Source organism: Chaetodon trifascialis, chromosome 8 (assembly GCF_039877785.1).
Source record: "Chaetodon trifascialis isolate fChaTrf1 chromosome 8, fChaTrf1.hap1, whole genome shotgun sequence".
NCBI lineage: Eukaryota > Metazoa > Chordata > Actinopteri > Chaetodontiformes > Chaetodontidae > Chaetodon > Chaetodon trifascialis.
Window position 1 is genome coordinate 16,717,412 of NC_092063.1, and position 27,166 is coordinate 16,744,577.

The 27,166-nt window shown below is 42.0% G+C and overlaps 3 protein-coding genes across 10 annotated transcripts; 1 reads left to right on the forward strand and 2 right to left on the reverse strand.

Moving 5' to 3' along the window:
- Positions 1 to 28: 28 nt before the first annotated feature.
- zmynd12 (zinc finger, MYND-type containing 12) lies at positions 29 to 6,406 on the reverse strand. The gene is made up of 8 exons (XM_070967797.1): positions 6,218 to 6,406; positions 4,422 to 4,551; positions 3,726 to 3,897; positions 3,358 to 3,527; positions 2,966 to 3,088; positions 2,777 to 2,870; positions 1,996 to 2,141; positions 29 to 376 (listed from the first exon to the last, which is right to left on the reverse strand). The coding sequence occupies exons 1-8, from the start codon at positions 6,355 to 6,357 to the stop codon at positions 245 to 247; spliced, it is 1,107 nt and encodes a 368-aa protein (XP_070823898.1). The 5' UTR covers positions 6,358 to 6,406; the 3' UTR covers positions 29 to 244.
- A 198-nt stretch (positions 6,407 to 6,604) lies between these two features.
- On the reverse strand, positions 6,605 to 9,618 carry LOC139334709 (epithelial membrane protein 3-like). Its single transcript, XM_070967799.1, has 5 exons — positions 9,533 to 9,618; positions 8,478 to 8,565; positions 8,275 to 8,377; positions 8,049 to 8,189; positions 6,605 to 7,340 (listed from the first exon to the last, which is right to left on the reverse strand). Exons 2-5 carry the CDS (start codon positions 8,553 to 8,555, stop codon positions 7,165 to 7,167), a joined length of 498 nt encoding a protein of 165 aa, XP_070823900.1. The 5' UTR covers positions 8,556 to 8,565; positions 9,533 to 9,618; the 3' UTR covers positions 6,605 to 7,164.
- Positions 9,619 to 10,669: 1,051 nt separating this feature from the next.
- ccdc30 (coiled-coil domain containing 30) lies at positions 10,670 to 27,144 on the forward strand. 8 transcript variants are annotated; one of them, XM_070967779.1, is made up of 28 exons: positions 10,691 to 10,763; positions 11,548 to 11,781; positions 12,805 to 12,987; positions 13,272 to 13,392; positions 13,687 to 13,865; positions 14,119 to 14,199; positions 14,368 to 14,445; positions 14,940 to 15,096; positions 15,350 to 15,421; positions 15,882 to 15,997; positions 16,083 to 16,189; positions 16,292 to 16,484; positions 16,748 to 16,846; positions 17,218 to 17,346; positions 17,477 to 17,614; positions 18,049 to 18,227; positions 18,423 to 18,690; positions 19,037 to 19,159; positions 20,540 to 20,710; positions 20,979 to 21,188; positions 22,094 to 22,254; positions 22,416 to 22,581; positions 22,812 to 22,933; positions 23,107 to 23,248; positions 23,380 to 23,516; positions 24,700 to 24,817; positions 25,075 to 25,139; positions 25,218 to 27,144. In XM_070967779.1, the coding sequence occupies exons 2-28, from the start codon at positions 11,761 to 11,763 to the stop codon at positions 25,423 to 25,425; spliced, it is 3,744 nt and encodes a 1,247-aa protein (XP_070823880.1). In that variant the 5' UTR covers positions 10,691 to 10,763; positions 11,548 to 11,760; the 3' UTR covers positions 25,426 to 27,144. The 8 variants fall into 8 exon arrangements, with proteins under 8 accessions (XP_070823884.1, XP_070823885.1, XP_070823880.1 ...); XM_070967781.1 differs by having other exon boundaries at positions 22,097 to 22,254; XM_070967782.1 differs by having other exon boundaries at positions 14,371 to 14,445.
- The last annotated feature ends 22 nt before the right edge of the window (positions 27,145 to 27,166 follow it).

The following is a 27,166-nucleotide window of genomic DNA, read 5'->3' on the forward strand; positions in this document are numbered from 1 at the left end:
CTCCTCCTCTTTTTGCTGCTTTTTATTGTGTTATATGTGCTTACAGATATGTAACCGAGCACAAATGTCAACTTCCGTGCCCCAGGATTTTTTCATTATCTGCCTGCAATACCGCTTCACAACATCTGGTACAGTAAATGACGTCAAGTTCAGTTCATTTGTTACCAATTCAGTGGTTTCTGCATTTACATGGATTGAATCAGTTAAAACAGATGGAGTAGATACCCAAGCAGAGGGATTCTGACTAGTTAGAACCAGGATGTGGTCCTGTAGGCAGACTCTGCACCAGCTGCAGCAGGCCCTGGATGGACTCTGTCAGGTCATGGTTTGGTATCAGCTGGCTGGCCTGCAGGGCTGCGCTGCAAAATCCCAGTGCCTGGCACACAAACACAAACGGAAACAAACACAGCAGCTGCAGCTGTTAGACTCTCTGGGGAGAGAAAATCTGACTTATATAATAATATCACTGCAACAGCTTCCCTTATCCCACTTTACCCTTGTGACAACCTGATCTGCTGGGCTGTTACACTGTCCTTTATCATTTATAGCTGAGAGAAAATGAGGGCATAAAAGCATTGCTGACCAAACCATGCATGCATAGATGAAAGCCTGTCAACCTCAATGTGGAATTCACTGAGGTTTGCAATTGGCATCCATGGAATTCCTTCAGTTTCTGAGGATTTGCAAACAGCTGGGAATATGACTCAGTGGTTTAGTGCTCTATCCACCCACAGCTCTCTCAGACGTAATACAATACGGGCTCTTTCTTCCATTCTTGCAACAACACCTTGAATCACAGATAACAAGAGAAAGAATTTAACCACAGCTTCCTCAAAATGACGCCCTAATGCAGACTGTATGTTCCTATATTATGTTCTTTTCAAAGTGCAGGGCTAGAACCACAGCCACAATGGAACCAAGATGTGGACAAGAGCATGGGTGGAGGTCAAACGAGAGGTAAAATTACCATCACATGCTACTACATAAAAAGAGGAAAAGTGATCATTACAACTCCACACCTAGTTTTTTCTACTTGGTATTTCAATAAATTAAAGTAAAAAGAGACAGTTGGACTGAATAGCAGAGTTGCAGCTGGGTGTGAGCAAATCATCAATCAACCAGGGCACTCTGACACACACTCACGCCCATGTCAGGAAGCATTCACCCAGCAGAAGCGTATTTGAGAAGACAGTGAATCCCTCTGACTCTGACTTTGTCAGAGCTGACTCTACAATCTGACTTCCAGGTGGAAGAAGGCAGACAAAAACTGAATTTCACTGTGGAGATCACAGATACCCTTCAATCAGTTGGAACAGCCTTCAGGCTTAGGCATCATCCTGACATGGAGTCCTTGCTCTTATTCCTATAGCACTCTGGCCCCTATCTGGTGGGCTTTTAACAGCAGGGGGTAACTGTGCTAACTGGAGACTCCCAGTAGTTTTGGAACTCTGGCGTGGCTGTTTGTGAAGTTAAAATAACCTCCAGTTGTATTTCATCCAACCCTAACAGCCCACCAAACCCCCACAAACAACCAAACACATAAATTTATTGTAGTGCACTGATTGTGGTTTAATTGTGTAACCATCTAGTGTTGGGTCTGGTTATATATGTTTACTGTGAGCTGGGATGAGGCTACTTGTGCTGAGCCATAAGATTTCATCTAACCCAGTGAACTTAGACCCCAACAAGGTTTTAAGTCTGTTGCATTCACGTCTCTGGCACAGAGCCTCACCATTGTTGCCTCATCCCCTCAGCTGGCATGACACACTAGAGATCTGCTCATTCAACTCAAATCTAAAAATGTGGAACCTCCAGAGGAACTACAGAGAGATCGGAAACCATGGTGGAAGTCAGAGCATCAGGACGCAAACTCCCTCTAATTCAACCTCATCTTTACGGCTTTACCAATTAGAGCTAATCCCACTTTGAGACAGTCATCTAAAGGGGGTAATGGGGAAATGTGTCACCGTGTCAAGCTGAACCAGGTCAGCTCACCTTCATGGACTCTCCTCCCAGGAACCACAACATGGCCAAACAGTGGGCCACCAGTGCAGTCTGAGCTGGGTCTCTTCTTGAGTCATTCTGCTCAAACTCCAACATGGTTCTTAACATCTTGTCCACTTCAACCCGCTGAGCTTTGTCTGATTGAAAGTTATGGACAGAGACAATAAAGGCAAATGTCGTTTAGGTTACAGTATATTACCATGGGCATAAATGCACTGTACATTTGAAAAAAAAAGAAAAAAAGTACTTTGTGTACTTATACATTTAATAGAGGAAAGCATAAAATTTGGGTCTGTCTGTATCTTGTGTATAGTTTGTGGAAGCATCCTTCCCTTCCGCACCCAATTTTCCCTAGTAAAAATCCCAGAAAGCCTGAGAAATTGCGTTGCAGCTAACAGGCTTAGCCCCATAGTTATGTAGGCCAACAGCTGCGATAGAGGGTAGTGGTGCGGATGCTGCACGGCCAGAGATGTGTCAGCACCGGACTCTAGTCCGCCCTAAGCATGCTAGTGTAAATCTGGGGTTTAGCTTTTAGGATTGCACAGCAAGACAGCTCAGCTAAATATAGTAACTGTTGACCTTATTTTTTCAGTGATACGCCAATGGATCTCTCCGCTGTTTAGCGAGGGGAGCAAATGATGGATCAGTGATGTCATTTTCTGAGTCTGCAACATGTTTGAATAGTACAGTAGAACTGGATCGTTGGACAAAACCTAAATGTATGGCTTCATATCATTTCATTGTCGTTTTATATGGTTCTATATCACCACACCGTAAGAGGGCTCCAACAGCGCGTCAGGATTCTGGATATACTGGGTGTGGGTCTTGAAGAGCTCGGTCAGATGACAGTGCCAAGTACGTGCCACCTACAATATAAGCAATACAGGTAAAACATAAAACACATAATCAAAAATGGATTTGGTCAAACCGCCATAATCACATGACATCTATTTCATTTTACCTCAGAGTACAAAGAACGAGCAACAGACATCTTTCCCTGTTCAACAAACACTTCAGCCATAAGAAAGTAGCCACCACACGTGACTGTGCTGTCCAGACCATACTCCTCAGCGGCAAAGAATATCTGAAAAAACATGAGAGAAATTAGCTTTTTATGAGGTATACTCGTTTATACTGGGGATTTCCAGTGTTGGGTGGGTGCACATGACATGACAGGAACATATAGTACATCCTGAAAGAGGACCAATGAACTCCACATACTCTTAATCTCACAGTAAATTATTTTCAAGCAAAGCGCAGAAACAGAGCTTTTGTTTTTCTCCTCACAACATCAATAAATGTACTGCGTGTACTGAGGCCATTTCTGGCGAGTGTACTAATTATGACACAGACATCATGTGCAAAGTTAAGCAGAGCTGCTTCCAGTTTTCCAGTCGCCATGTGGAGGCGGCCCAGACTCCTGTGCAACCGGTGGTGGACTGCGTGACCACATTCTGGACTCTTCAACACCGCCCACTCTGCCTGGGACAGGAGCTCGGCCACCAGGGCTAGATTTCCCAAACCTGGAAATGCAAGTGCAAGCACACATATGCGCGCGCGCTCGCACACGCACACACACACACACACACACACACACACACACACACACACACACACACACACACACACACACACACACACACACACACACACACAGAGTCATTGTTTAGGAGAAAGCAGACAACTTGAGCTGAGAAACCATTTTTGTGCTCCTTCCTCACCCATGTTGGCCTCAGCCAGCAGCAGGTAGGCAGGGACCATCTGGACAGTACTGGGGCCATGGAGGTCTATGGAGCAGCGCAGGCAGAACTGGGCAGCAGGCAGAGCCTCCTTGTGTTTCCCCTCAGACAGTTTGCTCTGTGCCACCGACCTGCTAATCTTAATCAGTTCCGCCTAAGTAGGAAACCAACCCAGGGGACAAGTCAAGTTGCTTTTACCCCACATTAATTTATCACGCTCATCTTTCACAAACATTACTTAACAATATACAACAGTAAACCACTCCTATTTACTGCCAGTGTTCAGTATTAGAGCCTATAGCACTGTGGTAACATCCATGCAATGACATCTACTCTCTTCTTCTTCCTGGAGGAAGGAAGTGACAACAAAGATCCAGGGTTCTTGTGTATCTGTGATGTTTAAATTGTACAGCTTTTCCATTGCTGTTTCCGGAATGTATTTCTTTTGCTCAGTTAATTCTACCATTCATAATCCAGGCAACTCAAGTCATATGAAATAAGGAAAGCTATAACTTAAAACCAGGAACACTTGGCCATTTAAAAAGAAATGATAAACTGACTTCTGAGAATATAATTCAGAATCTTTCATGGCCTGGGGAAGGTCATATAGAATCCATGTATTTCTTTGCAAATGAGACTGTGCTATGTGAATGTAGGTCTCCTCACACTCACCCTCACCTTTTTAAACTGCATTTCAATGTGGCCAGCCCGATGGACACTAAAGAGTGCCGGGGTGCGAATGGGAACAAGCAACTGACAGATTCTCTGGTGGATCCCCACCCAGTCAGCCTGCTGGTGCTCTGCATCACTGAGGAATAACAAAGGATTTTAAAAGAGGACTGCCACTTAGGCTCATATTTACATTCCCAAAGAGACTCCCTCCCTCACTCTTCTTCTCCCTCTTCAGCCACCCCATGGCTTTGTGTGAAACTTGCTTTTTCATGCATATGGAGGCTCCACTCTGGGCACGATGTGGTAGTTAATAAAACACATTTTTCTCTGCTTTGATCTGAACAGCTGAGCCGCACCTTGTACTCTACATGTAGAACAGTAGCCCATGTGTTTCCGATTTGTTTAACATGGGTACCACATGTGGACACGTGAAACACATAGGAAATTTGTGTGGTTTTTCTGTAAGGGTGACCACCAGACAGATGTGATTATGTGCACCATTGACTGTGAAATGTTTCTTTACAGCATACATCAGCTGGTTTCAACTGAAGTGCTAACATTTCCAAAGAAGAGCCTCTATCCCATTTAGAAAATATCATCTGAGCGCACAGAGGGCATACTAAATTGTATGCCATTACATAACTGGTCTGTAATTTTGTTCATCTGGCTCTCCTCTCCTGCACACTTCTGTGGAAACTGTCTTGGTTTTCCTGGAGTTTTTTTTCCACTGAGGAGCTGAGGAGCATGTGTGCTCACTCCAGTGTATTTGTGTTCCTTGAGACAGAGGCAGCAAGCAGGCAGTGATCTGGCCACATCACATCATCAGCAGCAGCAGCAGCAGCAGCACTGTGTGTTTGTGTCTGTGTGTGGACACACACAAATCAAAAGGGCTTGTCAGGACAAAGAGCAACTGCAATTTCTTGTCTCTGCTGAGCTTTCTTTGCACATCACTCCTCGATTGCCTGATAAAGTCACCACAAACATTAGTCTAAACACTAGTCAGCTAGCAGCTAAAAGGCTCATTAGGCTTCCAATAAACCATTTCACTCCTATTGATGTGATAGCCTTACAGTTTTATTTGGAGCCTAAGTAACTTCACTTGCAACACATATAATCTACAGTACTTGTTTCATAAGTCTTCCTGCCTTCTATCCGTTGTTTTGAGGTATAGCTGGATGAGGCATATACTACAGTTCTTCATCCAATTCAAGAAACGTGCTCCACTTGTAGTTAATTTTAAAGGCTGAGGGGGAAGCGAGCACAATAAGTGGCTGTAAGCTCCCTTTAAGATGACTGGGTTTAGTGGCTCATCCCTTTAAATCCCTGCAGGGAGGGCTGTCGCCACATGCTCCTCTTCTCTCCTCAACGTGTGCCAATGAGGATTTCACCCAGCACCATCTTATGATCTGTAATTGAGTGTGTGGAGATGTCCACCAACGCCAAAGGTAATGTTGGCTTACATTAAAAAACGGAAATAACAGAACAGACACAGGCAACAATTGCCTAACAATCACATGAGCAAAAATACTCGCTATGGTAATTTTATTTCCAGCTGTTCCTCTCCCTCCCGACGCCACGGTCACATGAGCGCTGCTCATGCCGACGTGTTCGGTGGTTTTTGCTGGGAAAGAAACGTGACAAACACTGCCACCTAGCGTCCAAAGCATAGACATGGCTCAAGGTGATTACAAGAAGACATCACAACATTGGGAAATTATGTTTTCACAAATAAATGGCCTGACAGCCATCAGCGGCCCTGACGTTAAAAATGGCGAACATCAGCTTGAATCGTTCGATCTTACCAGTAAAAGGTGACCCGACACTCGGTGCATTGCAGGTGGGCTTCTCTTTGACAAAGTTCACACAACTTCTCCGCTCCTCTGGGCAAGGCAAGGGGAATTATTTTGGATGTTGTTCCCAGAACTTGATCTTTAGCCTCCATTAACACAAGAAATTGCGTTTGAGAGGCGTAAACACACCACCGGTATTCGCCAGTTTCCAACGTAAAACGAGCTAATGAAGCTAAAGGCTGTAAGTTTACGGTCGCTATGGCGACGAGCACAGTGCCGGTAAAGGCGTAACTTAAGTCTTAAAAAGTTCTCTTATGTGTGTGTAATGTGAGGATACAGTCTGTATTCTACATTTGCACTATTAATAATAATACTAAGAAGAAGACTACAACTTATTTTGAATCAAATGTGCAATTTATTATCATTACAAAAGAAAAAATATTTCAGGGTAACAACAATGGACATGCACAACTTATGTTTGTTTGTGTAATATTTATGAAAGCAGCAGCAATAAGCAAAGCAATAAATCCTACATATCAGCTTTAGGTACAAAAATAGAAATATTTCCAGTTTGCTCTAAGGAAAATTAAAAGCAATTCCAATGCTTCATGAGGCCAACAACACTATTAACAATGGTACATAAGGCTGCTTTGGTGTTTGCCTTCCTTGGTCAACACAGGACAACAGCTGACAACAATCTTAAAGTAAACATGTCTTAAAACAGAAGGTGAGCATTATATATTGGATTAATATTGAGTATTCAATGTCTGCTACAGAGGTAGCCCATTATTTCCTGATAATTGTTCCACTATACATCTCCAATTCAAAAACATAATCACATTAACCAAGGCCAAGGCCATATTATAGCCAACTGAGACTCCTGCAAAATGAGTATTCTCATTAACAGGAAGTCATTTCTTTACCCAATACTGTTAATGACATTGTTTCAATGTTTCTGGTCACTCTTTCTTACGCAGGTGGATATATATGATCCCGCTGCATAGCAACAAGGGAACACACACACACGCCAGGATGAAGCAGTAGCCAAAGTGTCCTGAGGTCAGTTCTCTGGAGTCCTGAAGGATTTCCTTTTTGTGAAGTGTGTAGATGAGAGCTGCAGAAAATGCAGTCAGCCCTAAAAAAAAAGGAAATATGATGTTTGTTTTAGGAGCAGGAAGTGTGGAAAAGTTTGCAATGTTTGTAACCTGCTTTATTTCAGATACCTATCAATTAATGACATATACAATAGAGTTATAGCAACACCCTCATGTAGGCTACAGGGGGGCTGCAGCCTACAACATGAAAACATCAGAATATATTAACTTTTTGTTCAGACTGTCTCACAGAAAAGTTAATATTGGTCAGGAACACAAAATCTGTGGTGGTGTTTGCGTTACTCACTCAATATACAGTCGATATACTTTTAAAAACTCTTACTTGATTGCAGGTCGGGGCACATTTGTGATCATAACAGACCTCAAATGTACATCCGATCCACCATATTCCATAAATTTGTACCAGTTCAGCCATAACCAGGAGTAAACTACTGGTACAGCCTGTGTACTAAATGATTGTACCATTGTTTGGAGGGTGTGTTTTGGTCACTTGCAGTACAACATAAGATTTTTAATGGTACAAATAGTGGGGTGACAAAAAATTACTCTATCAGGTTTTCCCTCACCAACAAGCGCTTCTGCTTCTGCTGTAGCTAAAATACCTCGAAAGATTTAGTTTAGATGCCAGCCATGGACGTTCGACATGTGCTTCCCCTCTCAGTCTGTAAGACTAAGGCCACTCTTTTCATCACACACATTGGTGGCACATTGTCGCGCTCTCCTGTTACCTGCAAAGACTTGACACAGCCCAGTGAAGTAGAAGAGTCCACCCTTGGACATGGTGAACAGTTGACCCAGGAACACCAAGAAGGACACAGAGGAGAAGACCACCGAGAGAACCATCAGGACCTGCACAGCCTGGAGCCAATCTGAGAAAGGAAAACATTCCCACATCTAAAAACCAGTCTTATTTCTCAGTTTTATGGAGGTATATAACATGAAGTAGTTGCTCACCAGTTTCTTTGGAGGATGTACACAACCAGGTTCCTGTGAAGTTGTCAAACCTACAGTTGTACCACAGGTCTGAGTTCTCCATGCCGTCCCACTCCCACCAGGACTTTAAAGAGAGATTAGACATGATTCACACAGCGGGATATGTTGCACTTATGGAATAATACAGTTAAGAACAGACACCGCGTCTTAAAGATGACCAGTACCTTCTCCATGGTTGCAATGAAGAGCATGGCCAGTGTGATGAGATGCAGGAGGGTCACAAACATAAGCAAGTACGCCATTTTCAATTCCCTGCCGAAAACAAACAGAACAGTACAAATTTAGGCTTCCTGAGCAACTGCATCCAGCATCGCTGTTAGCCAACAGTTTAACAAGGCTGTTGGTTCCACAGTAAAAATCAGAGTTAGGGAACTTTCCTGTTTTGCCTTGAAACATAAAATGGAAAATGTGAGTAGCTGAGTTAAGTACTATAGACTGTGTTGTGTATGCTTCAAAACAGAGAGTGCTGAGTTATTTTTACAATTTCTCTTTGACTGGCCTGTGTGTCGCCGTCATACAACAAACCTGCAGAGAACCTGGGCGGGCCTACTGAAGTCTAAATGGTTCCAAAATATTTACCTAATTAACCTCTCTGGCCTTCTGAATGGTTGTTTTTCTCATTGCGCAGGTTAAACAGTCTGCAATTCAGTGTGCGCTTGGGTTTCATTAAAGCTGCTCTACTTCAGAGGAAATTAAATCTGAGGGAAAGCCTGTGATTTTTCAAAGTTATTTGACATTGTAACTACAGTGGAAGAGCACAAACGAGCACGTCAGTTCAGGAGACACGCAGAGAGACAAAAAAACAGAAAGAATCAAAACAAGCAAATAAGAGAGAGGATGAAATTGTCTGTGTAGATCTTTATCTGTAGGAGAGGTCCATCTGGGTGGGCGGTGGAGTCTTGATTACTGCCAAATTATGTCATTACACTAGATCTCATCCGTGATGTGCACGTGAATGAAAGTTCTCTGAAAATGGTCATGAAAAGAATGGCTTTGTGTAAGGGTTGTGGAAATGATCTTACTATAGCACACAAGAGGTGTAATCATAAACACATGCGTCTTTTGATGGCACGGTGTTTGCTGTCCAGTATTTTTAGAGCTTGTGTCATCAGGAGATGTGATGCAAGAAGCACTACAATACTACCTTTGTGTTAAAATCTGAGGGTTTAACAAGATGTTTATTTACATATCATGAAAAGTCAAGGAAAGAGCTACTTACCTCAGGTTTTGCCTGTTCCTCTGAATCAGATCCTGGTAGCAGCTCAGAAGCAGCTTCAGCACTCTACAACATTGTGCCCCTCTTGGTGGCCCTCTCCCTTCCTAGCCTTGCCACACCCCCCTTATTTTTTCAGTCTCTCCATCCAAACTTTCCAAGGAGAACGCCCATTTCCTCTGCGCAGAACAGAGCTCCTTTTTGCTCTGGTTGGAAGGCCCCTCAGTGCAACATCACCATCCAAAAAAGACTTAAATGAGACCCACCCATGGTCAGTGGAGGCACATGAAACCGCATGAAAAGCCCTCCTCTGTAAACAGTCCTCTTGGAATGCCCTTGTGCATAATGGATATTCTGCCATATCCCAGCCATTCATGATCTGAGTCTTGTTAGTGCCAGGATGAAAAATAAACACACAGCTGCAACATTGCTACAGCAGAGCATAATGAGTATTCAGCGTGCACTGGTCATAGAGAAAACATCTGGGCGGGACACACCATGCGAACATGCCTCAGTTCACGTAGTGGGGTCAGTGGGGGTAACAGCAGAACAACAAATTCAATGTCAAAACACCAATTATACAATTATATCTCCGTAAAAAAGGAAAATAAGTATTGCTGTACTTAACAGAAAATTGACATTAATGCCTGAAATCCCAATTAAAATGAGAAATAAATGATTTCAAAATGTTCTGAGGAGATTGAGCTAAATGTTAAAATATTGACAGATATTTCATCTCCCGTGAGGAAAAGACTACTGCAATGTTTGTCGCCCCCTGGTGTTTATAACCATGAATGAATGATAACATTTTAATCGAAAGCCATGTCTAAACTACCATTGAGAATTTTGAGTAAAGACATATTGATAAATTGATTGATGTATACAAACCAACAGATGATCTTGAACTCCTAACTGAGGACGACACCAATTTCGAGAATCGTTTAATTAAAAAAACAAAACAAAAACTATTTTAGGCTCAAGCATCTATCTATTAGGTAAACTCGTTAGGAGTTAATTTCTCGCGTGTAAAGCTGTCATTTACAACGATATTTTTTAAATGTAATTGTTATTGTTTTAAACGAACACGACCAGTTAGTTGGTTCCAACTCTCTGAACTGTTGTTCCCTGCATCGTTTGAATGGTACGGTCCGTTGCCTAGGTGCTAATAGAAGCCAATTCACTCCGCCACGCCTGTCCTCAGCACTTGGCTTTCCTGTCGCCGTTACCCTTTTGAAAGGTGAGTAAAACTTTCACCGCACACTGCATACTCAGCTTCACCACTGCAAAAAAGTTGACAATCAACAGGGGTCTTCAGCCATAACAACGAAAACCGTAAAAAGCGTTCACCAGTTTCTGCTAAGCGGCCACCGGAGAAAGCTATGGCTAACGTTAGCGCGCTAGCGTTAGCTGAGGTGAAGTGTACTACGGTAACTTCGGAACTAACTTTGCTAACTAGCTAGCGCTGCAGGCAGCCACAGTTGTCCTTGTTCGTTATTTACTAGCTTATTATAACACAGCGCGGCCAGCAAATCTGCAATTATGAGCTAGCCACATATTTTTGACTAGTGAGCTTGCGTAGTCAAATGGAATGCAAGCAGCTGTTGTCCTACAAAAACCCTCGTTTTGCTCCTCCTCGTCAGACATTTTGAAAAGAATAGTTAACGTTAGCTGGAAAACAGATTTTTGCCCTCAAAGTAGCTACCTATTGTAAATAACTCCACCGGGACTGTCCGCATGGCAGTAAATGTGCGTAAATTGTGTTGCTCAATGCAGTGCTCCCAAATGCAGGACAGGAAAGCGTCTGCTTCAATGATAGAGATGTTCTACTTATTGCTGTCCATGATAAATTCCTCACGATAACAGGGGATCAAACACAGCTAATCAGCGTGAAGCTTTGCATAGCCTCAGGTGATACAACGTAATTCAGCTATAGTGTGCCTGCGCCTGTCTAAGCTAACCTTGTGACTGCAGGTCCTAACACGACTTGATAGTACTGTTCTAAAGTATCTCATCTTTCACAGGGGAACTTAAGGACACGAGACGTTTCTATGGATGAATTGCAGCAGCAATGGGAGCGATCAATTATGAGGACCTGCTGATCTTTTCCACATCCTTGCAAATTGAGTTGTACCATACTGAATACCATGTAGGCTAAATTGTTTTTTGGCATCAGTACTTTCACCATTGAAGAAAAAGTTCATCATCCACAGATGCAGCTTCATCAAACTTAGTATATGACCATGGATCATGAAGAGGTAACATTCAGAGCTGTTAATTTGCTCACAGATAACACCATGCCAGTCACTGTTGATGTGCTGGTGTTCAACACCAGAAATATTTGATCAAAACTTGTGTGAACTATTTGAAATGACACAAACTGTGACTTTGTTTTGCTGCTTACTGTCTGCTGGCATTTTTTACTTTGTTATCATCTTATCATGTAGCTATTGTAAAAATCAATGATTTACTTGAGAGAGGGGCTGCTGGAGTATTCACCAGTATTACGATGATGATTATAGTTAATGTCTGATTTTTTAAAAGGCCAGCAAGAGCAAAGGCCAGCAAAGGTTGCTGTGATGTTTAGGTGCAACAGGCACATGACACCTGATACCCAGCTTGTGACAATATGGTGCATGTTGTTGGAGCAGTCACTACTCTTGGAATAGTTTAAATGCTGTGTGGGAGAGCTGCTCAGGTTGCAACCACTACAATGTACAGTATTGAATTCAGCAACAGGTGTTTAGTGCTGGCATGCCAGCCTGATCTTGTGTGTCACGCAAATGGATCAGTTTTCAGCGAGACTGACAACCTTGATGTTGAATACTGTTGTTAACGCTGTAGTTTACATGATAGTTTGCTGCATCATTGTTTGGCATGGGTAAGTAATTCACAAGTGAAAAAAAATTGTTTGTGTTGTTTTGTAGTGTGTTACATATTCAAAAAAAAAAATATTCGGAAGAATATTTATTCACAAGTACAGGGAATTTGAGCATATGCTGCTTTGGAATTGTTTCAGCTTTAACTAAGTGACTTGAGTTGAATATGCTATATGCTATAACAAAAAAAAAAAAAAAAAAAAAAAAAATATATATATATATATATAATGACAGGCAGTATGCCAAGGCTACTTATTGATGGACAAGCTTAATTGGTGGATGTTCTGAGAGATATTTCACTTTATTATCTTACAAGCTGCCACTTAACATAACAGTTCAACACTTGACTGATGAATATGTTACCTAGTCACATAACATTCAGCTCCTTGTCTGGGTTCTCAGGTGCGGACGGAGCTGGACCAGATTTCCATGCGGCTTCAGGAGGATGGCTTGCCTCCAGGGGCCAGTGTTGAGGAGCGGCAGTGCCACCTATGGCAGCAGCTGCTCAACAGTGAGGCAAAGCTTCGGTCGGCCGCCCAGGAGTTGCAAACCTTACGTACCCAGCAGGCCAATGAGATGACGGAGGTGAACACTTTGGATTCTTTGGAGTTTTAGTTCATGAACTGTTGCAACAGTGCCATAGAGCCCGTGTGCCCTCGTCATTGTATATGATGGAAGGCTGCCATACTTCCAGTCTAACAGACTGTGTTCATTCTTTTCGCTGAAGCTATAGACAAATTAGTGATTTAGCCCATGACAGCAACACGTTAAATAAACTTGCATGCATTTCTGAAATGGTTAAAGGATAATGCCAATTGTCATCAGTTAGAGCTGAATTACTTTTTGATTTTTGTCTTATTGTCTGTCAGGTGGAGAGCTATGTTGCACATATTCGAGGGCTGCTGGAGGAGCGAGAGTGTCTGACTGCAGAATATGAGAAAGACAATGAACACTTGCGACAAGAGCTTCACCACATTAGACAACAACAAGGTGAATTCAGTGTAAATTCAGTGCAATGTTGGTATTATTTCCTTTGGGTTGTAGTCTAGCCTTGCTCACCAGAGCTCCTGAACAAGATATTTCAAATGCACGTTATCTTACAATTTTCATTTGCCATGAATGTTGCAAAAGTAGTCTGATAATATATCAAAGCTTTCCCTGAGCTAAGTATTTGTGTTTATCCGAAATCTGCTGCCATACAGCATTAATCTATTCTGTGTTAAATATTATTTCATAGTCCTGCTGGACAAACTACTGACCAATGAAAACTCCCCTTTCTTCCAGAGAGTCAGACCAAGGAGCTGGCAGAGATGTTGGCTCAGGAGGACCTCGGGGAGATGGGCTTGAGCAGCCCAAGTGAGCAGGTGGCATACTTGCTGGTGGAAAGGGCGACACTACTGGAAAGGCTGGAGGCCGCTGAGAGGAGACTGGAAAGTCAGAGCCTCACTGAAGTCCAGCACCAGGTAAAGGAGTGACCTTTGTATATCAGTAGTTTGTGGTGTTGCTGTGGTGTGGTTCATTGTCACTGCTTGAACTGTAAATGTAAGACAGGTAGTGAAAGTGCACAGCCTCTGCCATTTTGAACAGTGAATGTACAGTCTTCAGTCGTATTAAATTTTTAAATCAACGTGTCCTAGGCCAATGTTTAACTATGCAAGGCAAATACAGAGACTATATAAATGTGGTCAAGTTAGTCTCTGGCTCTCTGTGACACAGGAGCATATTTACCACACGATGGGGGAGGAGTTTAGGCAGCAGAGGGAGGATATGCAGAAGACCATAGATAACGTGACGAAGGTGAGACAACTGTCTTTGTGGCTTGGCTGAGTTACAGGTCTTCACAACGTCCGGTTGAATTCAGTTTGTGGAGAAACAAACAACCTAATTTTTCCAAAGTACAGGGATACGACGTGATGGTTATATAGTGTCTGTTGTGATTCTACACATGTGGGTATTTCCTCTCAGCAGTGTTCATCCCAGAGTCCGCTGAAGAAGCTGTTTGGGCTGCGCAGGTCTGGTCAGAGCAAACACAATATTACCCCTGTAGGTTTCCACCTCACAGCTTATACTAACTAAGTAACTAACACTGATGTTGTGAGAAAGGGCATTGCTGCCTTGGTTCAGAGTGGCACTACTTTTTTGAAACACGTTCCATACTGACGATGCGTCTTGATATCCACATGACTGCAATGATGCAGCCAACATTGCTCATCTCAGTAACACATCTGTGAATGTCATTTTCTAACAACAGATGAGTGCTTGAAATGGGTGGAACAGTAATGGCATGTCACAGGTAACAGCATGTGTACTTCCTCTCCCACTGGTTACTCTATGAAGGTGAATGCTGACATACAGTATAAGATTATCACTCATTGCCCTCCTTTCAAGGCCTGAAGTCATGATGAATCTCACCCTCAGAATGCATGTCTCTTACTACAGCATGTTGGGCCACTTGCATCTCCAGTCGTGACTACCAGTGTTCTTTCCTGTTGCACTCATCCCACTCTGACCATCCACACTTCATTCTTTTATATCAGGCTCACAGTGAAGAGATTGCCAGGGAGAGAAATGAGCGCCAGCGGCTTGAGCGGGACCTGGAAGAGGCGTCTAGGAGGCTCGCAATGGCTCATCAGGATATCCGCAGACTCACCAATGAGCTGGATGCTGCCAAAAACAACAACCTAGACCCAAGTGGTATGTTACAAAAACTGACTGTGTGTGTTCCTCAAAGGACTTTGAGTCTATGTATGACTTTAATGTGCATTTCTAAAGATTGCTTATATTTTATTTTTTGAATTAAGTGGTTGTCAGGGTACAGATTTGATTTATATAACAACGGAATTGGCTTATGAATAACAACATATGAAAAGAAATTTTTAAAACGGCACAAACAAACACAAATCTTATATCCAGGTTCATACAGTTAAAAATATGCCTATAATCTCAGGATCTGAGCTTCAGGGAACAGTCCAAGAAGTAGAGAACCTGAGGAAGGAAGTGGACCAACTGAAACACTGTGGTGAGAAAGACTTGGTTTTGAACCTAAACACTGCCATTCAGTGTGTGATGTTAACAGATTTTATTTTACTGTTCTAAAATACTGGTTGGCTTGAGAGTCTTTTTCATATTTCTTGAGAAAAACACCTTTCTGGACAAATTGACCACCTTCCTTCAATTGCCATGATGCACTATAATTATTATCATGTGTAAAATATTGTATGATAGTAAGGTTTAAAAAGGCACAACAAGGCAAACAAAAGTAAACTTTCTTCTATCTATCTATCTATCTATCTATCTATCTATCTATCTATCTATCTATCTATCTATCTATCTATCTATCTATCTATCTATCTATCTATCTATCTATCTATCTATCTATCTATCTATCTATGTGTGTGTGTATACGTATATTTATATGTACTGTATATACATGTACGTTTATTTTAGACATTCATGGTCATGGTTTTGTCTCTTCTCAGATATGATGAAGCTGCAGCGAGCCAAAGAGCAAAATGACAGACAAGATGCTGAGAACAGAGCTCTGAGAGAGAGAGTCCACACTTTAGAGTCTGACAAGAAAAATCTCCTGGACCAGGTTGATATTTTACTGAATTTCTTTGTTAAAATAGAAACCAAATGTTGTCAAAGCAGCTTGCATTGTTGGTCATGTGTTTGTCCAGTTGGCAATAAATGATGTTGACCGAGATGTAGCCAAAGAAGATGGAATGGACAAGAGTGAACCACAAACCAATCTGTGTGGCCACGAAAAGGATTACATTCACAAACGGTAAATACACTCATTTGTCAACAACTGCATCCTTATTGATAATGTGATAATTAAAGTTCCCACCTGCTCTCTCTGACTTTAATTATCATCATTCTCTGTTAGATGTCGTGAGGCGATGGAAGACGGGCTTGTGCAGGTGAGGGAGCTGCAACGGCAGCTCCAGAGACTACGCAAGGACCAGGAAGAGCTGGAGGAGAGGAACGAGGAGCTGGAGGCACTGCTGGGGGAGGCTCAGAATGCCAGCAAGGAGGAGAGGCATCGCCACGAAGGAGAACTGGAGGGACTCCAAAGGAGGGTAATGAGCAGCACTCAATTCTTGCTCAAAATCTGTTTTCATTATCTCAACCAAGAAAGAAATGGTGCATTATTTACTGATCATTACTGTGGTGCAGAGTCATTTCACCTGAGAAGTTCGGAGAGAGAGAGAGTTCTGTGGATGTTCATTAACGCCAATCCTTGTCTAGAAGAACTCAGGCACTATAATATAGTCTAGGACTGATTTTAAGAATAGTTGTAGCTCTCTGACGGCTGAGTAATAATTTTCACTGGTCCATGCAGATCAAAGGCCTGGAAGCAGAGCTTAAGAAGCAGGACGCCCAAGACAAAATGTTGAAGAATGGAGAAGAGGTCAAGCCCACTGAGTCCTACTTACAGCTGGTAAGAAAGAAGAAAGGACTCTTTGTTTGATAAGCAGCAATGGGACTATAAAGAGAGAGGGATGGTCATCTACATGTGCTGCATAAAATTAGAGGAAACCATTGCAGCATCACAAGTTTGACCAGAAATATCATTTGGACTCAGATTTGTACAGAAATAGTAAAATAAAAAAAAGTTTTAGTGTTCAGTGAATTCTTACTATTCTGTCAACTTGCCATACATAGAAACTTAAATGTGAAAAAGAGGCATAAACTTACATATTGGCCATCAGTCTGCAGAGATTAAATAATGTTATATCAAAAGAGATGACATACTTCAAATGTCATGTCAGCCTAGTAATGCTTTGTGTTCCCCTCTCACCATGTATGAAGCACCTAAGGGACAGCAGCCACGAGAGGTTGGCCCTGCTAGAGGCTCGTCTGACCGAGGAGAAGGACTGGAGGAAACAGCTGGAGGTAGACCTCAGTGCTGCCCAGGCTGCCCTCAAAAAAGACAAGGAGGTAAAAAACGCATACATCCAATGCTCTGTCCGACAGAGAAGAGATTTAGTCGTGAAGCACTATATTTAGGTAGTTGGAGTTACAGGTTACACAGAAACTGTCTTTAATTCCCTTATTGTCTACATCAAAGGCTTTGCAGATAGGTGAGCGAGAGCTGAAGAAGCTGAGACTTGAGGTCAACAGACTTCAGACAGAATGCCAACAAGGGAAAACCTTTATCAAGAGCCTCACCCAAGTCAAGGGGGAAAAGGCAGTTCTGGAGGAAAAGGTTTGTTTATTTTATCTTTTTTTGAAGTCTGCTTGTCACTGCTAACTCCATGCATAGATCAGTCCTGATCCATGATGAAACTGGGGAAAACAATCTTGCGACAAGGATAAATAGTTATTAAATACAGGAAATATTTAAGTAGAAATGAAAAGTAAATACGAATATTCAAAGAAATGAACACGTGGTGAATGCATGGTGTGCAAAATGGTGCAGAAATTTAAGCTTGTTAAACAAACATATTTGCATTTTAATAGTTGATGAAGAATTTGTGTTTACACAAAGAATGCAACAAAAAAGGAGTATTAGAACAGATGAATGTGATATGAAAATAGTGTATATTGAGCATCAACAAATCTGCATGCATGTGTCACTTTTGTCATTTACACCACTACAGTTAGTTTTCATCTTTCTATCCATGAATCTCTTCCTCACAGGTGGCCCAGATGGAGCGCGCCCACAGCCGGCTTCAGAGTGAGCTGGAACGCTACAAGGACAGTTACCGGACCCAGGAGGATTTCAGGGAAAACAGGCTTCAGGTCGACCAGCTTCAAGAGCAGGCCGACGGGCTAACTGCAGAACTCAGCAGCCTCCAGACATCACACAACACCTTGAGGTTGTTATCAGCCCTGTTGCGAAATGTATTGGCTCATGCAGTATTATTTTAGAGACATGGGTCAAAGTAGATCAGTGTTGAGAGATTAGTGATAGCACTTAACTGGTGCCTCTATATTATATCATGGCCAGCAACAAGATAGGACTAGAACACTGAAGCTTGCTGTGTTTTGCATTTTTTTTGCATGTTTTCCAGATCTGAGATGGTTTCTGAGCGGCTGCAGACAGCTGAGCTCCGGGCAAAGCTGAGCTCCAGTGTCCAGGAGAAGCTGACAGCTGAGAGGGAAAGAGAGAGACTGGAGCTTGAGCTACAGCGCCTCAAAGAGCAGCTCAAGTGGCATCAAGAGCAGCTCTCATCTACAAAGGAAGCACTTGTTAGCAGCCAGACGCCTGAACTGCACACAGCTCATGTAGAATCTAGGCTTAGTCCAGTGGAGAGGAGCAGGGATGAGTGCTCACATCAGGTAACTGGATTACATGTCCATTGATAGGGTTACTTTGATTTGTGAAAAGGGTCATATGTGAAATCATCAGTAGAATGGCCTTCAGCGTTAGAGCGCTGGTGTCCTCAAACGAGGCTGCGTCCCCACCAGCTCACAGACTGAAGCTGATGCTAACCTTTGACCTGCTCGTAGGAGGAGGCAAGCACAAAGGGAATTTCCCTTGTAAGAATCACTTATGATTTGTGTGTGTGTGTGTGTGTGTGTGTGTGTGTGTGTGTGTGTGTGTGTGTGTGTGTGTGTGTGTGTGTGTGTGTGTGTGTGTGTGTGTGTGTGTGTGTGTGTCTGTCTGTGTCTGTCGTGTTCGTAGCTTTCATGTCTGAAGCAGGAACTGAAGCATCTGCAGACCAAACTGGGGGAGGAGCGGCAGCTGGCCTCTCAGCACCAACTGGCCCTGCAGGCTCAGGCCAATGAAGCCCAGGCACGCATCAAGGTATGTATGATTATAACGCAACCCGTTGGTGTTTCTGCAGTTCAATTTCCAATTTCAATTTCTCTAATAATCACTGCTACGTATTCAGTGTTACAGAGTTTCCCTTTACTACATAATTGGTCTTTTATTGCTTTGCTTTTCTTATCACAGCAGCTGCATTATGCTTTCATACTTTAGGTAATAGACAACTTGATATATATATATATATATATATATATATATATATATATATATATATATATATATATATGTGTGTGTGTGTGTGTACTCACACACATACACACACACACACATACACACACACACACACACACAGGTCTGAATGAACTGACAGTAATACAAAAGCACATTTTGAAACATTTCTATAGCTTAGACTGTGCCATTTCTGCTAGTTGTGGACCAGTTAAGCAGATCAATATCTGACATTTTGAGACAATTAGCATCAGCCGATGCCTGTGCTAACAAGGCTGACGAAATAAAAAAATGTCTGCAGACATGTCAGAGACAATGCACTTTTTTATTTTCCAATATTGTCTGTGTTCAAGTGAATAACACATTAGTGTCAAATAAATGTTCATTGGGACCAAAAACTAAGCGATGCTGTTGTTTAAGGTCCAGTGTGGAGGAATTTGAGGGATCCATTGGCAGAAATGTAATATAATATTCACAGTGAAAATAAGAATAGTTGAGTTTCCGGTACCTTAAAATGAGCTTGTTATATCTACAGAGAGAGCTCACACTAACCCTGAACAGACACACTAGCTAGAGAGCATGCATTTTTCACACCTACTGCAGGGGAGCGTGAAACAAGGGTTATTCAGTTAGTTGCGATATATCTCACCACTAGATGGCACTAAATCCTACACACTGGACTGTTAAGTGTACTAAAACTTCATTTACATTTAGTGTTTTGTTGCACTCTGAACATTAGTTATTTGATACACTTCTTTTATTTAAGATAAGTGCACTGGAGACAGAGTGCAGATCTACTTAAGCAAACAGAAACAATGAAGACAATAATTTTAGTGTTCAATAAATGTTCATTTAAACTCAGCAATTTGCCAAATTTACTGTTATTACATTTTTGTATTTTATCAGACACAAAAAAACGTGATATTGGCATCATATATTGGCCGCCCTGTCCTCTAAATATTGGCAGCAGCCAGTGAAAAACCCATATCGGTTGACGTCTAGTTTCTGGTAATTGTCCCCTCTTTTGTATTCATAGTAAGTACTGGTGACTAACTCAAAAAAACTCAGCATGTGGGATTGGCTTGATGATTCATCACAGACGACAAAAAAAAAGTCTGAGCTGGGGACACTTGGCTGCCTGTATTTATCTGGCCTATGAACCTATTCAAACCGTGTTGCCCTCTTCAGTCCCAGGACTTACTGCTGAGCCAGAAGGCGGAGGAGGCAAAACAGATGAAGCAGGACCTGCAGAGGACCCAGAGCCTGTTCACCTCAGCTGAAAGAGAGCTGCGCTACGAGAAGGAGAAGAGTATGGACCTGAAGAGACACAATGCCCTGCTGGACCAGGAGAAACTCAAGGTCAATATCTAACTACACAAGTGCACGTTTGGATTTTCCTGAATGCCTCTGACATTCAACACTTAGTCATCATCCTAATCACTCTCTTAGTCACCCTGTCACCTCACTGTGAATGCAACAGATATGAACTGTTATGAAACTGTAACCTAAACCTTAACAGGGAAGAGAGGTGCTATTCAAAAAGCTGTAAGTGTCAGAATAGTTGTTACGCTGATGTTAAGTATCTCTTTCTATGTTCATATGCTCTTATTTCATGTGCTTCCTTCAGGTTTGTGCAGAGCTGAAGCAGGTCCAAACCAAGCTGGTCCAGGTGGAGCAGAGCGTCCACACTCAGGAGGCTGAGTGTGAACGTCAGCAACAGAAAATCAAGGAACTGGAGTTGGAACTGGCACGTAACTCCACAAACCGCAGCGCCACCACCAGTCTGCAGGAGGATCTGCAGGCCGAGAGGGCGCGACTCATTGCTGCTGACAAGAAGGTCAGTGCTGGTGCAATTTATCCACGGGGATACGCACTTCCATTTAATCTGGTGCTAAATCTGGTGCTCTTGTTTTGTTGATGTGCATGTTATTTATATGTACTTACAAATTCGTCTGAAAAGAAACTTTATTTATATAGTGCCTTTCATACAGGAATTGCTTTACAAGACAGAAGTCACATGCACCAAGGGAGTGCTTATGCTACATAAAAAAAGACAGAACTGTCATAAACAGATAAAAAATGAATGTAAAATAAGATGGAGAATAAAACTCAATTCATAATGAAAGCAAAAAATAATAAAATATAAGTAAAAATAGATTCAATGGAATGCAATCCAAAAAAGTGCAGCAGTGGACAAGCACGAGGCACATGATGTCCAAGACTGATGTAAAACTTTCCCCCCTTTAATGTTTGTTTAAAACCAGTTCAACACACAGTCAGAAAGACCAACCAACTATTTAAGACAATTGATTAAGATATCATGGTCAATCCTATCAAATGCTGCACTGTTATCTAAGAGGACAAGAACAGAGGCCTTATTTTCATCAGAATTTAGTCTGTGGTCGCTGATTATTCTAGTCAGAGCAGTTTCAGTGCTGTGGTTTGTTCTAAAGAGTGAAATTCCTCCAAAATGTTATTTTCTTTAAGAAAGGCGTTAATCTGTGCTGAAACTACTTTTCCCAGTATCTTACAGTCTATTAGGTAACCAGCTTTATTACTGGTTATCCCTGGTTGCCAGTTTTAGGCTTTGTCAAGACAGTGCACGCTAAAAAAAAGGCAGACTAAAACTTCGTGATAAAGGCCCCCTCCTCAACAGAGGGCTCATGACGAAATCCTGGCATACCTTGGAAATGAATAGGAGGTCGGGAGTTTCATGTTATCTGTTTGTCTGTGTTGTGATAGCAGGTGTTGGAGCTGCAGCAGCAGCTAAAGAGTGCCCAGCACCAGCTGCGTGTGGAGGAGGCCCGGGCCAGCGAGACCAGCCGCCTGGAGAGGGACAGCAGGGATCTGTCTGACACCTTGTCAGCCCTGAGAGCCAAGCAGCAGGAGGAGCACATCACCAGGTCACACAAACTGTGGTGCTGCTGATGCTGCCCAAATTTGACTCAGTCACCGTAGTAACAATGGTGCCATCGGCAACATGGCACGTTATAAGGCACAGTTCTGAGCCATTCTTTTTGCTGACCGACCTTACATCCAGATTTTCTTCCATTTCCTATCTCAGGAAGTTGTTAGAGCAACGTGAGGAGGAGCTGCAGCAGCAGGTGCGCTCCCTGAGGCTGAAAGAGGCCTCCATGACCAGGACAAATGCAGAGCTCAGCCACCGTGCCCAGCAGCTGGACACCCGCCTGGCCATCCTGGAGGCTGAGCTTTGCAAGGCCAGAGAGGAGGTAAGGAAGAGCAGCTAGAGCAGTTCATCAGATGCCATTGATGCTGCAGGGATTGGGACACCTGAGGCACCTTTTACTCTCATTTTCACACTCGCATTTTTACAAAGATGTTGTACACAGTCTTCACATTAAACTGCTGGCCATATTTATTGTTTATAATTTATATGCCTCAAAATGTGTTTAATCCAGTGTGAGTTTAGATTGAAATGTATGTTACATGTGTCCTGCAGGCGAGAGACAGCCAGAAGTCAAGCCACCGACTGCAGGAGGACTTGGTGGCCAGTCAGCAGGAGTGTGAGAGACTGCAGGGGGAGCTGCAGCAGGTTCTCCTCCAACTAGACACACACGTTAGGTGAGACACACACACATGCACAAATATAAATATCTATATTGAAGACAATATTATAAAATTAGAAATCAATAACCATGTGTTTTCTGATCAGTTGAATAAGATTATTAATTAATCCTTAATGAGCAGAAGTTGCTGCTTTTCCTGTGTTTAATTTCCTCTGCTGCTCCAACCAGGAAGTACAACGATAAGCAGAGTCAGCACAAGATCAAGCTGCGTCAGGCCAAGCTGGTCTTTCTCAAGGCGACTGCACAGAGGGACCGCATCATCCAGAAATTGGAAAATGACCTGCTGCTGGCCTCCAGCCTCTCACATAAGGTCACACACGTGATGCAGAACGCTGTCTGAGTCTATTTACTTCTAAATATCTCACAAGATGTGTTTGCACCAGAAAAATATTTCTCTTTTTGTATATTTCTTCCTTTTGTCTCCTTCCTGGTGGGTTTCAGGAAAAGGAGACGATCAATACTGTGACAGAGGAAAATGAGAAGCTTTTGGAGGAGAAGAGGGAACTGTTGCGGAAGATAAGCGAGGCAGAGGAGATGGGTAGCAAAGGCATGAGGACCGCCTCCACTGTCCAACACAGGTACTGAATCTTAATGAATGACACTAATGAATTACTTTTTTCATCCATACACGCCTTTGAAGTGGCAGTTTGAGTAGTTATTTCCAAGTGGAAATAAGGGTTGTCACTGAACTTTCCAAACTTAAATTGTAAAAAAATCCAGACATCCAACTGTGAAAATTAATGATCAATGTGGACTCACTGTTGTCCAGTAATTCATTTTTATTTTATTTTTTAAACTGGTTTAAACCTGTTTAAGTCTGGCATAGTTCCTGCCCTCTCTCTCGCTCCTCTCATGATTCGGTGAATTAAGAGTTTATTTGAAGTTGGTGTTGATTGTTGGAACAGTGAAAAGATGAACCGAGAAGGTTTTGGTGAGTTATTTTGTTTCTGCTGTGTTTGAATGAAGTGGGTTTTACGTTGATAAAGTTGTTTCTGTGAATGGGGTCTGGTGGCTTTGGCAAGAGCAATATAACAGCTGTTTCTGGTTAAACAAAACAGATCTTTCTCTTTAACAGAAATGTATCTCTGTTGGGATCATTTCCATAATGTGTCAGACACTCAGAATAACAGTTTGGTAAAACAAACACTGTTAGTGGACGTACATTGACGGTGCGTAAACGCCTGGAAGGGTTACATTGCAGCCTGTTTGCAGCTGCCAACTGCAGCGTTCTCATTCAATACTGAAAAACCTTAAAAAATTGTTGTCTCCATTAGTCACTTTGAGACAAAAACACTGAAAATAGGGTCTATAATCAGATAATATTTGACCGGCATTTCTCTCATTTGTCTGGGACGTTGAAATCTTCTAGGACACGTGGATGGACACTCTGCACCCAAAGTCACTTACCTTGATTGAAAATCAAATGCAGGTCAAGCTGATACGAGGGAGTAATTCAACAACACATTATAGGACATTATTTTGTTTATTTTGTAACATTTAGGTATGTCTGTCTTTTAAGAGACATGCTGAAATAATATACAAGTAGTATGTCTCTCTACCTAATGACTGAATACTGTAAAGACTGAAGGCCAGTGATTCATGGGGCTTATAAGTTTGTTTCTGAAAGTGTTTGTTTGGATGCCTTGTGGACATTTCATTGCTAGCCAAAACTGTCATTAATCTACATGTGTTAGTGAGGACTGAAATGACACAGTGGCTTAACTGTTCTTGTGAGTGAGTGTGACCATTAATCTGTTCTAGAGTCAACGTCTTAGAGTTGGAGAACAGACAACTTCAGGATCGAACTCTGAAACTCTCCAAGCAGGTCAGCTCCTTAGAGCGTGCCCTGAGGAACGTCCAGTCGTTCTACAGCCTCGAGGTAACACCATGCAGATGTTTTCTGCCTCAATGGGACATGCCACCCAAATTTCAAAGATTTGCTTTATTGTTTTTAATTCTGTATGTGAGATTAAAAACTTCTAATTTAAGTGTTTGCTGTCTGGCCGAAAATGGTGGATTCTGTCTTGGATGAGGCATGTTTTAAAATGGGCGTAAAATGGGCGACATGTCCCTTCTTCTGTCTTAATAAAAACACTTCAGTGTGTTTTGATTATCAACGGTTCAAATGATCAACAGAATACCAAGAAAGTGCTTCCCTCTGAAAGTCTCTGTGATGGCATCCTGCATACATCTACTCTCAGGTATGTTGGTATACATACACACACGTGTCTGCTTCTACGTGCCTTTTCTGCCATTTCTCACCACATCTTTGTCACCAGTCTGACGTCAGGTTCGTGTGACCCACTGGACATCCTGGACGCAATCTGCCGTGTGAAGGTGGGTGAGCGTGTGGCGGTGGACGACACCCGAGCGTCCGTCTCCACACACCAACCATCAGAGCAGGGCTACCTGAATCTCACCTCCCCGTTGGCTCCTCCAGACACCAAAGGCACAGAGGAGAGCTCTAATAGCAGTGACCAGGTATGAGAGGTCGGAGGTCTTGCCGCCAGCAAAGGAGAGTGTCAGCATACTGGGTAGCACTACCGCATCCGCCCACTTCCACTGGAGATAAAAGTCAGAATAAAGGAGTGAAAAAATATGTAGAATCCAAGTAATCCTTTTTAAAAGGCCGTAATACTGAAAGAGAGCTTCCACTGCAGTTCTGCTCAGCAGATTCTTGTTCGGCTTGTTTTTTGATCCAGGTTCAGACTGAAGGTGAACATTTTGGGATTTTGTGAAAAGAAAAGGCTGTCAAATATTTTTTTATGGCAGATTTAGGAAACAGGTTGTAATAGGAGATTTGATTTGGAAGCTAAACATGTGGCGCAGTCTTGTCTGTATGGTCAGTTGTTCGCATCAGCACACCAAAGCAAATCAGAAAGCTTGAAAGCCTCATGTTGTCTTATTTGAAAGATATTTACACTTTACACAGTGGTACACACTTTAACCATTAACTATTTACTTATTAGCATGCATATTAGTAGCTTATTGGCTCTTTATTAGTCGTTATAAAGCATTTACTGATGCCTTATTCTGAGGGTTAGTGTCATTAAGGGTTAGGTAGCTCATATACACCTTCCTTCCTTACTATGAATAAGCAGTAATTGGGAAGGTATTGAGGGGAAACCTAATAGTCTAGTAGTTGTTGAAAATGAATATGCCAACTAAGCTTTAATAAGTGCTTATAATCCCTAATAAGGAACCAATATACATGCTAATAAGCAGCTAATCACTAATAAGGAACCAATATACATGCTAATAAGCAGCTAGTTAATGGTGAATGTGTGTAGCTGATAAATGTTACTGAATTCTATTTTTTTTTTAAATGCAATGGTAAAAGATGTTTCATGAGGGACACTTGAATGAGAATAGTTTAAACTGAGCACTTTATAAGAAGTCTGACGTGTGTTTACATTTTGGGAAAATGTAGCAGTGGACTACAGCGGTGGGTACAATAACAGTGTCTCAATGGTACGTATTTTCCTCCAGTTAAACTTCAATCTGGCAGTGTTTTCAATGAAAAAACGCCCGTGGTGTTGTATCTTCATGGTGTTACTGCATCAAAAAGAAAAAAAAACACAATTTTTACAAGTTTACAAAATGTTTCTTCTCTGACACTGATAGACCTGTGGACCCCCCTGTCCAAAAAGAGACTGTAGGTTAAACAGTCTAAATATTGGGTCTTTTCTGAGATCTGTCACTTATATTGCTTCTCAGCCACTTCAGTATTTACAATGTACAGCTTTTCATGTAGTTTAAAAAACAGCCAAAATGAAAAGCCACAGAATTCCAGGAGCTTTTTTTTTGTCTATTTCAAGCATCCTGAGCTGTTTTTTTTACATCGGTCAACCTCAGTGGTTTCCTCCTGGGACACTCAATCAGAAAGTAGTCGTATTCTTGTACAAAGACGTGTGTGTGGCATGGGAGTAAAATTCACATTAACCATTTCAGACCACTGTTATTATTCTGTGTCAATAATAGAGTTGTACACTGTGGAAAACGATGTCTACTTTGTCTTCAATGTGCCTGAAATGATGAAGTGCTTAACTTTATCTTGCTGCTGCATGAACACGTCGAATAACAAAAGCCTATTTGCGACAGACATTTAAACTGATATCTAATGGACAAGAAACATTTGTTGTATCTGTGTAAATACATTTTTAAACATAAAGATATTTTCATAAATAAAACTGAATAAATAACCAACCTAATGCTTGATTTTTATTTT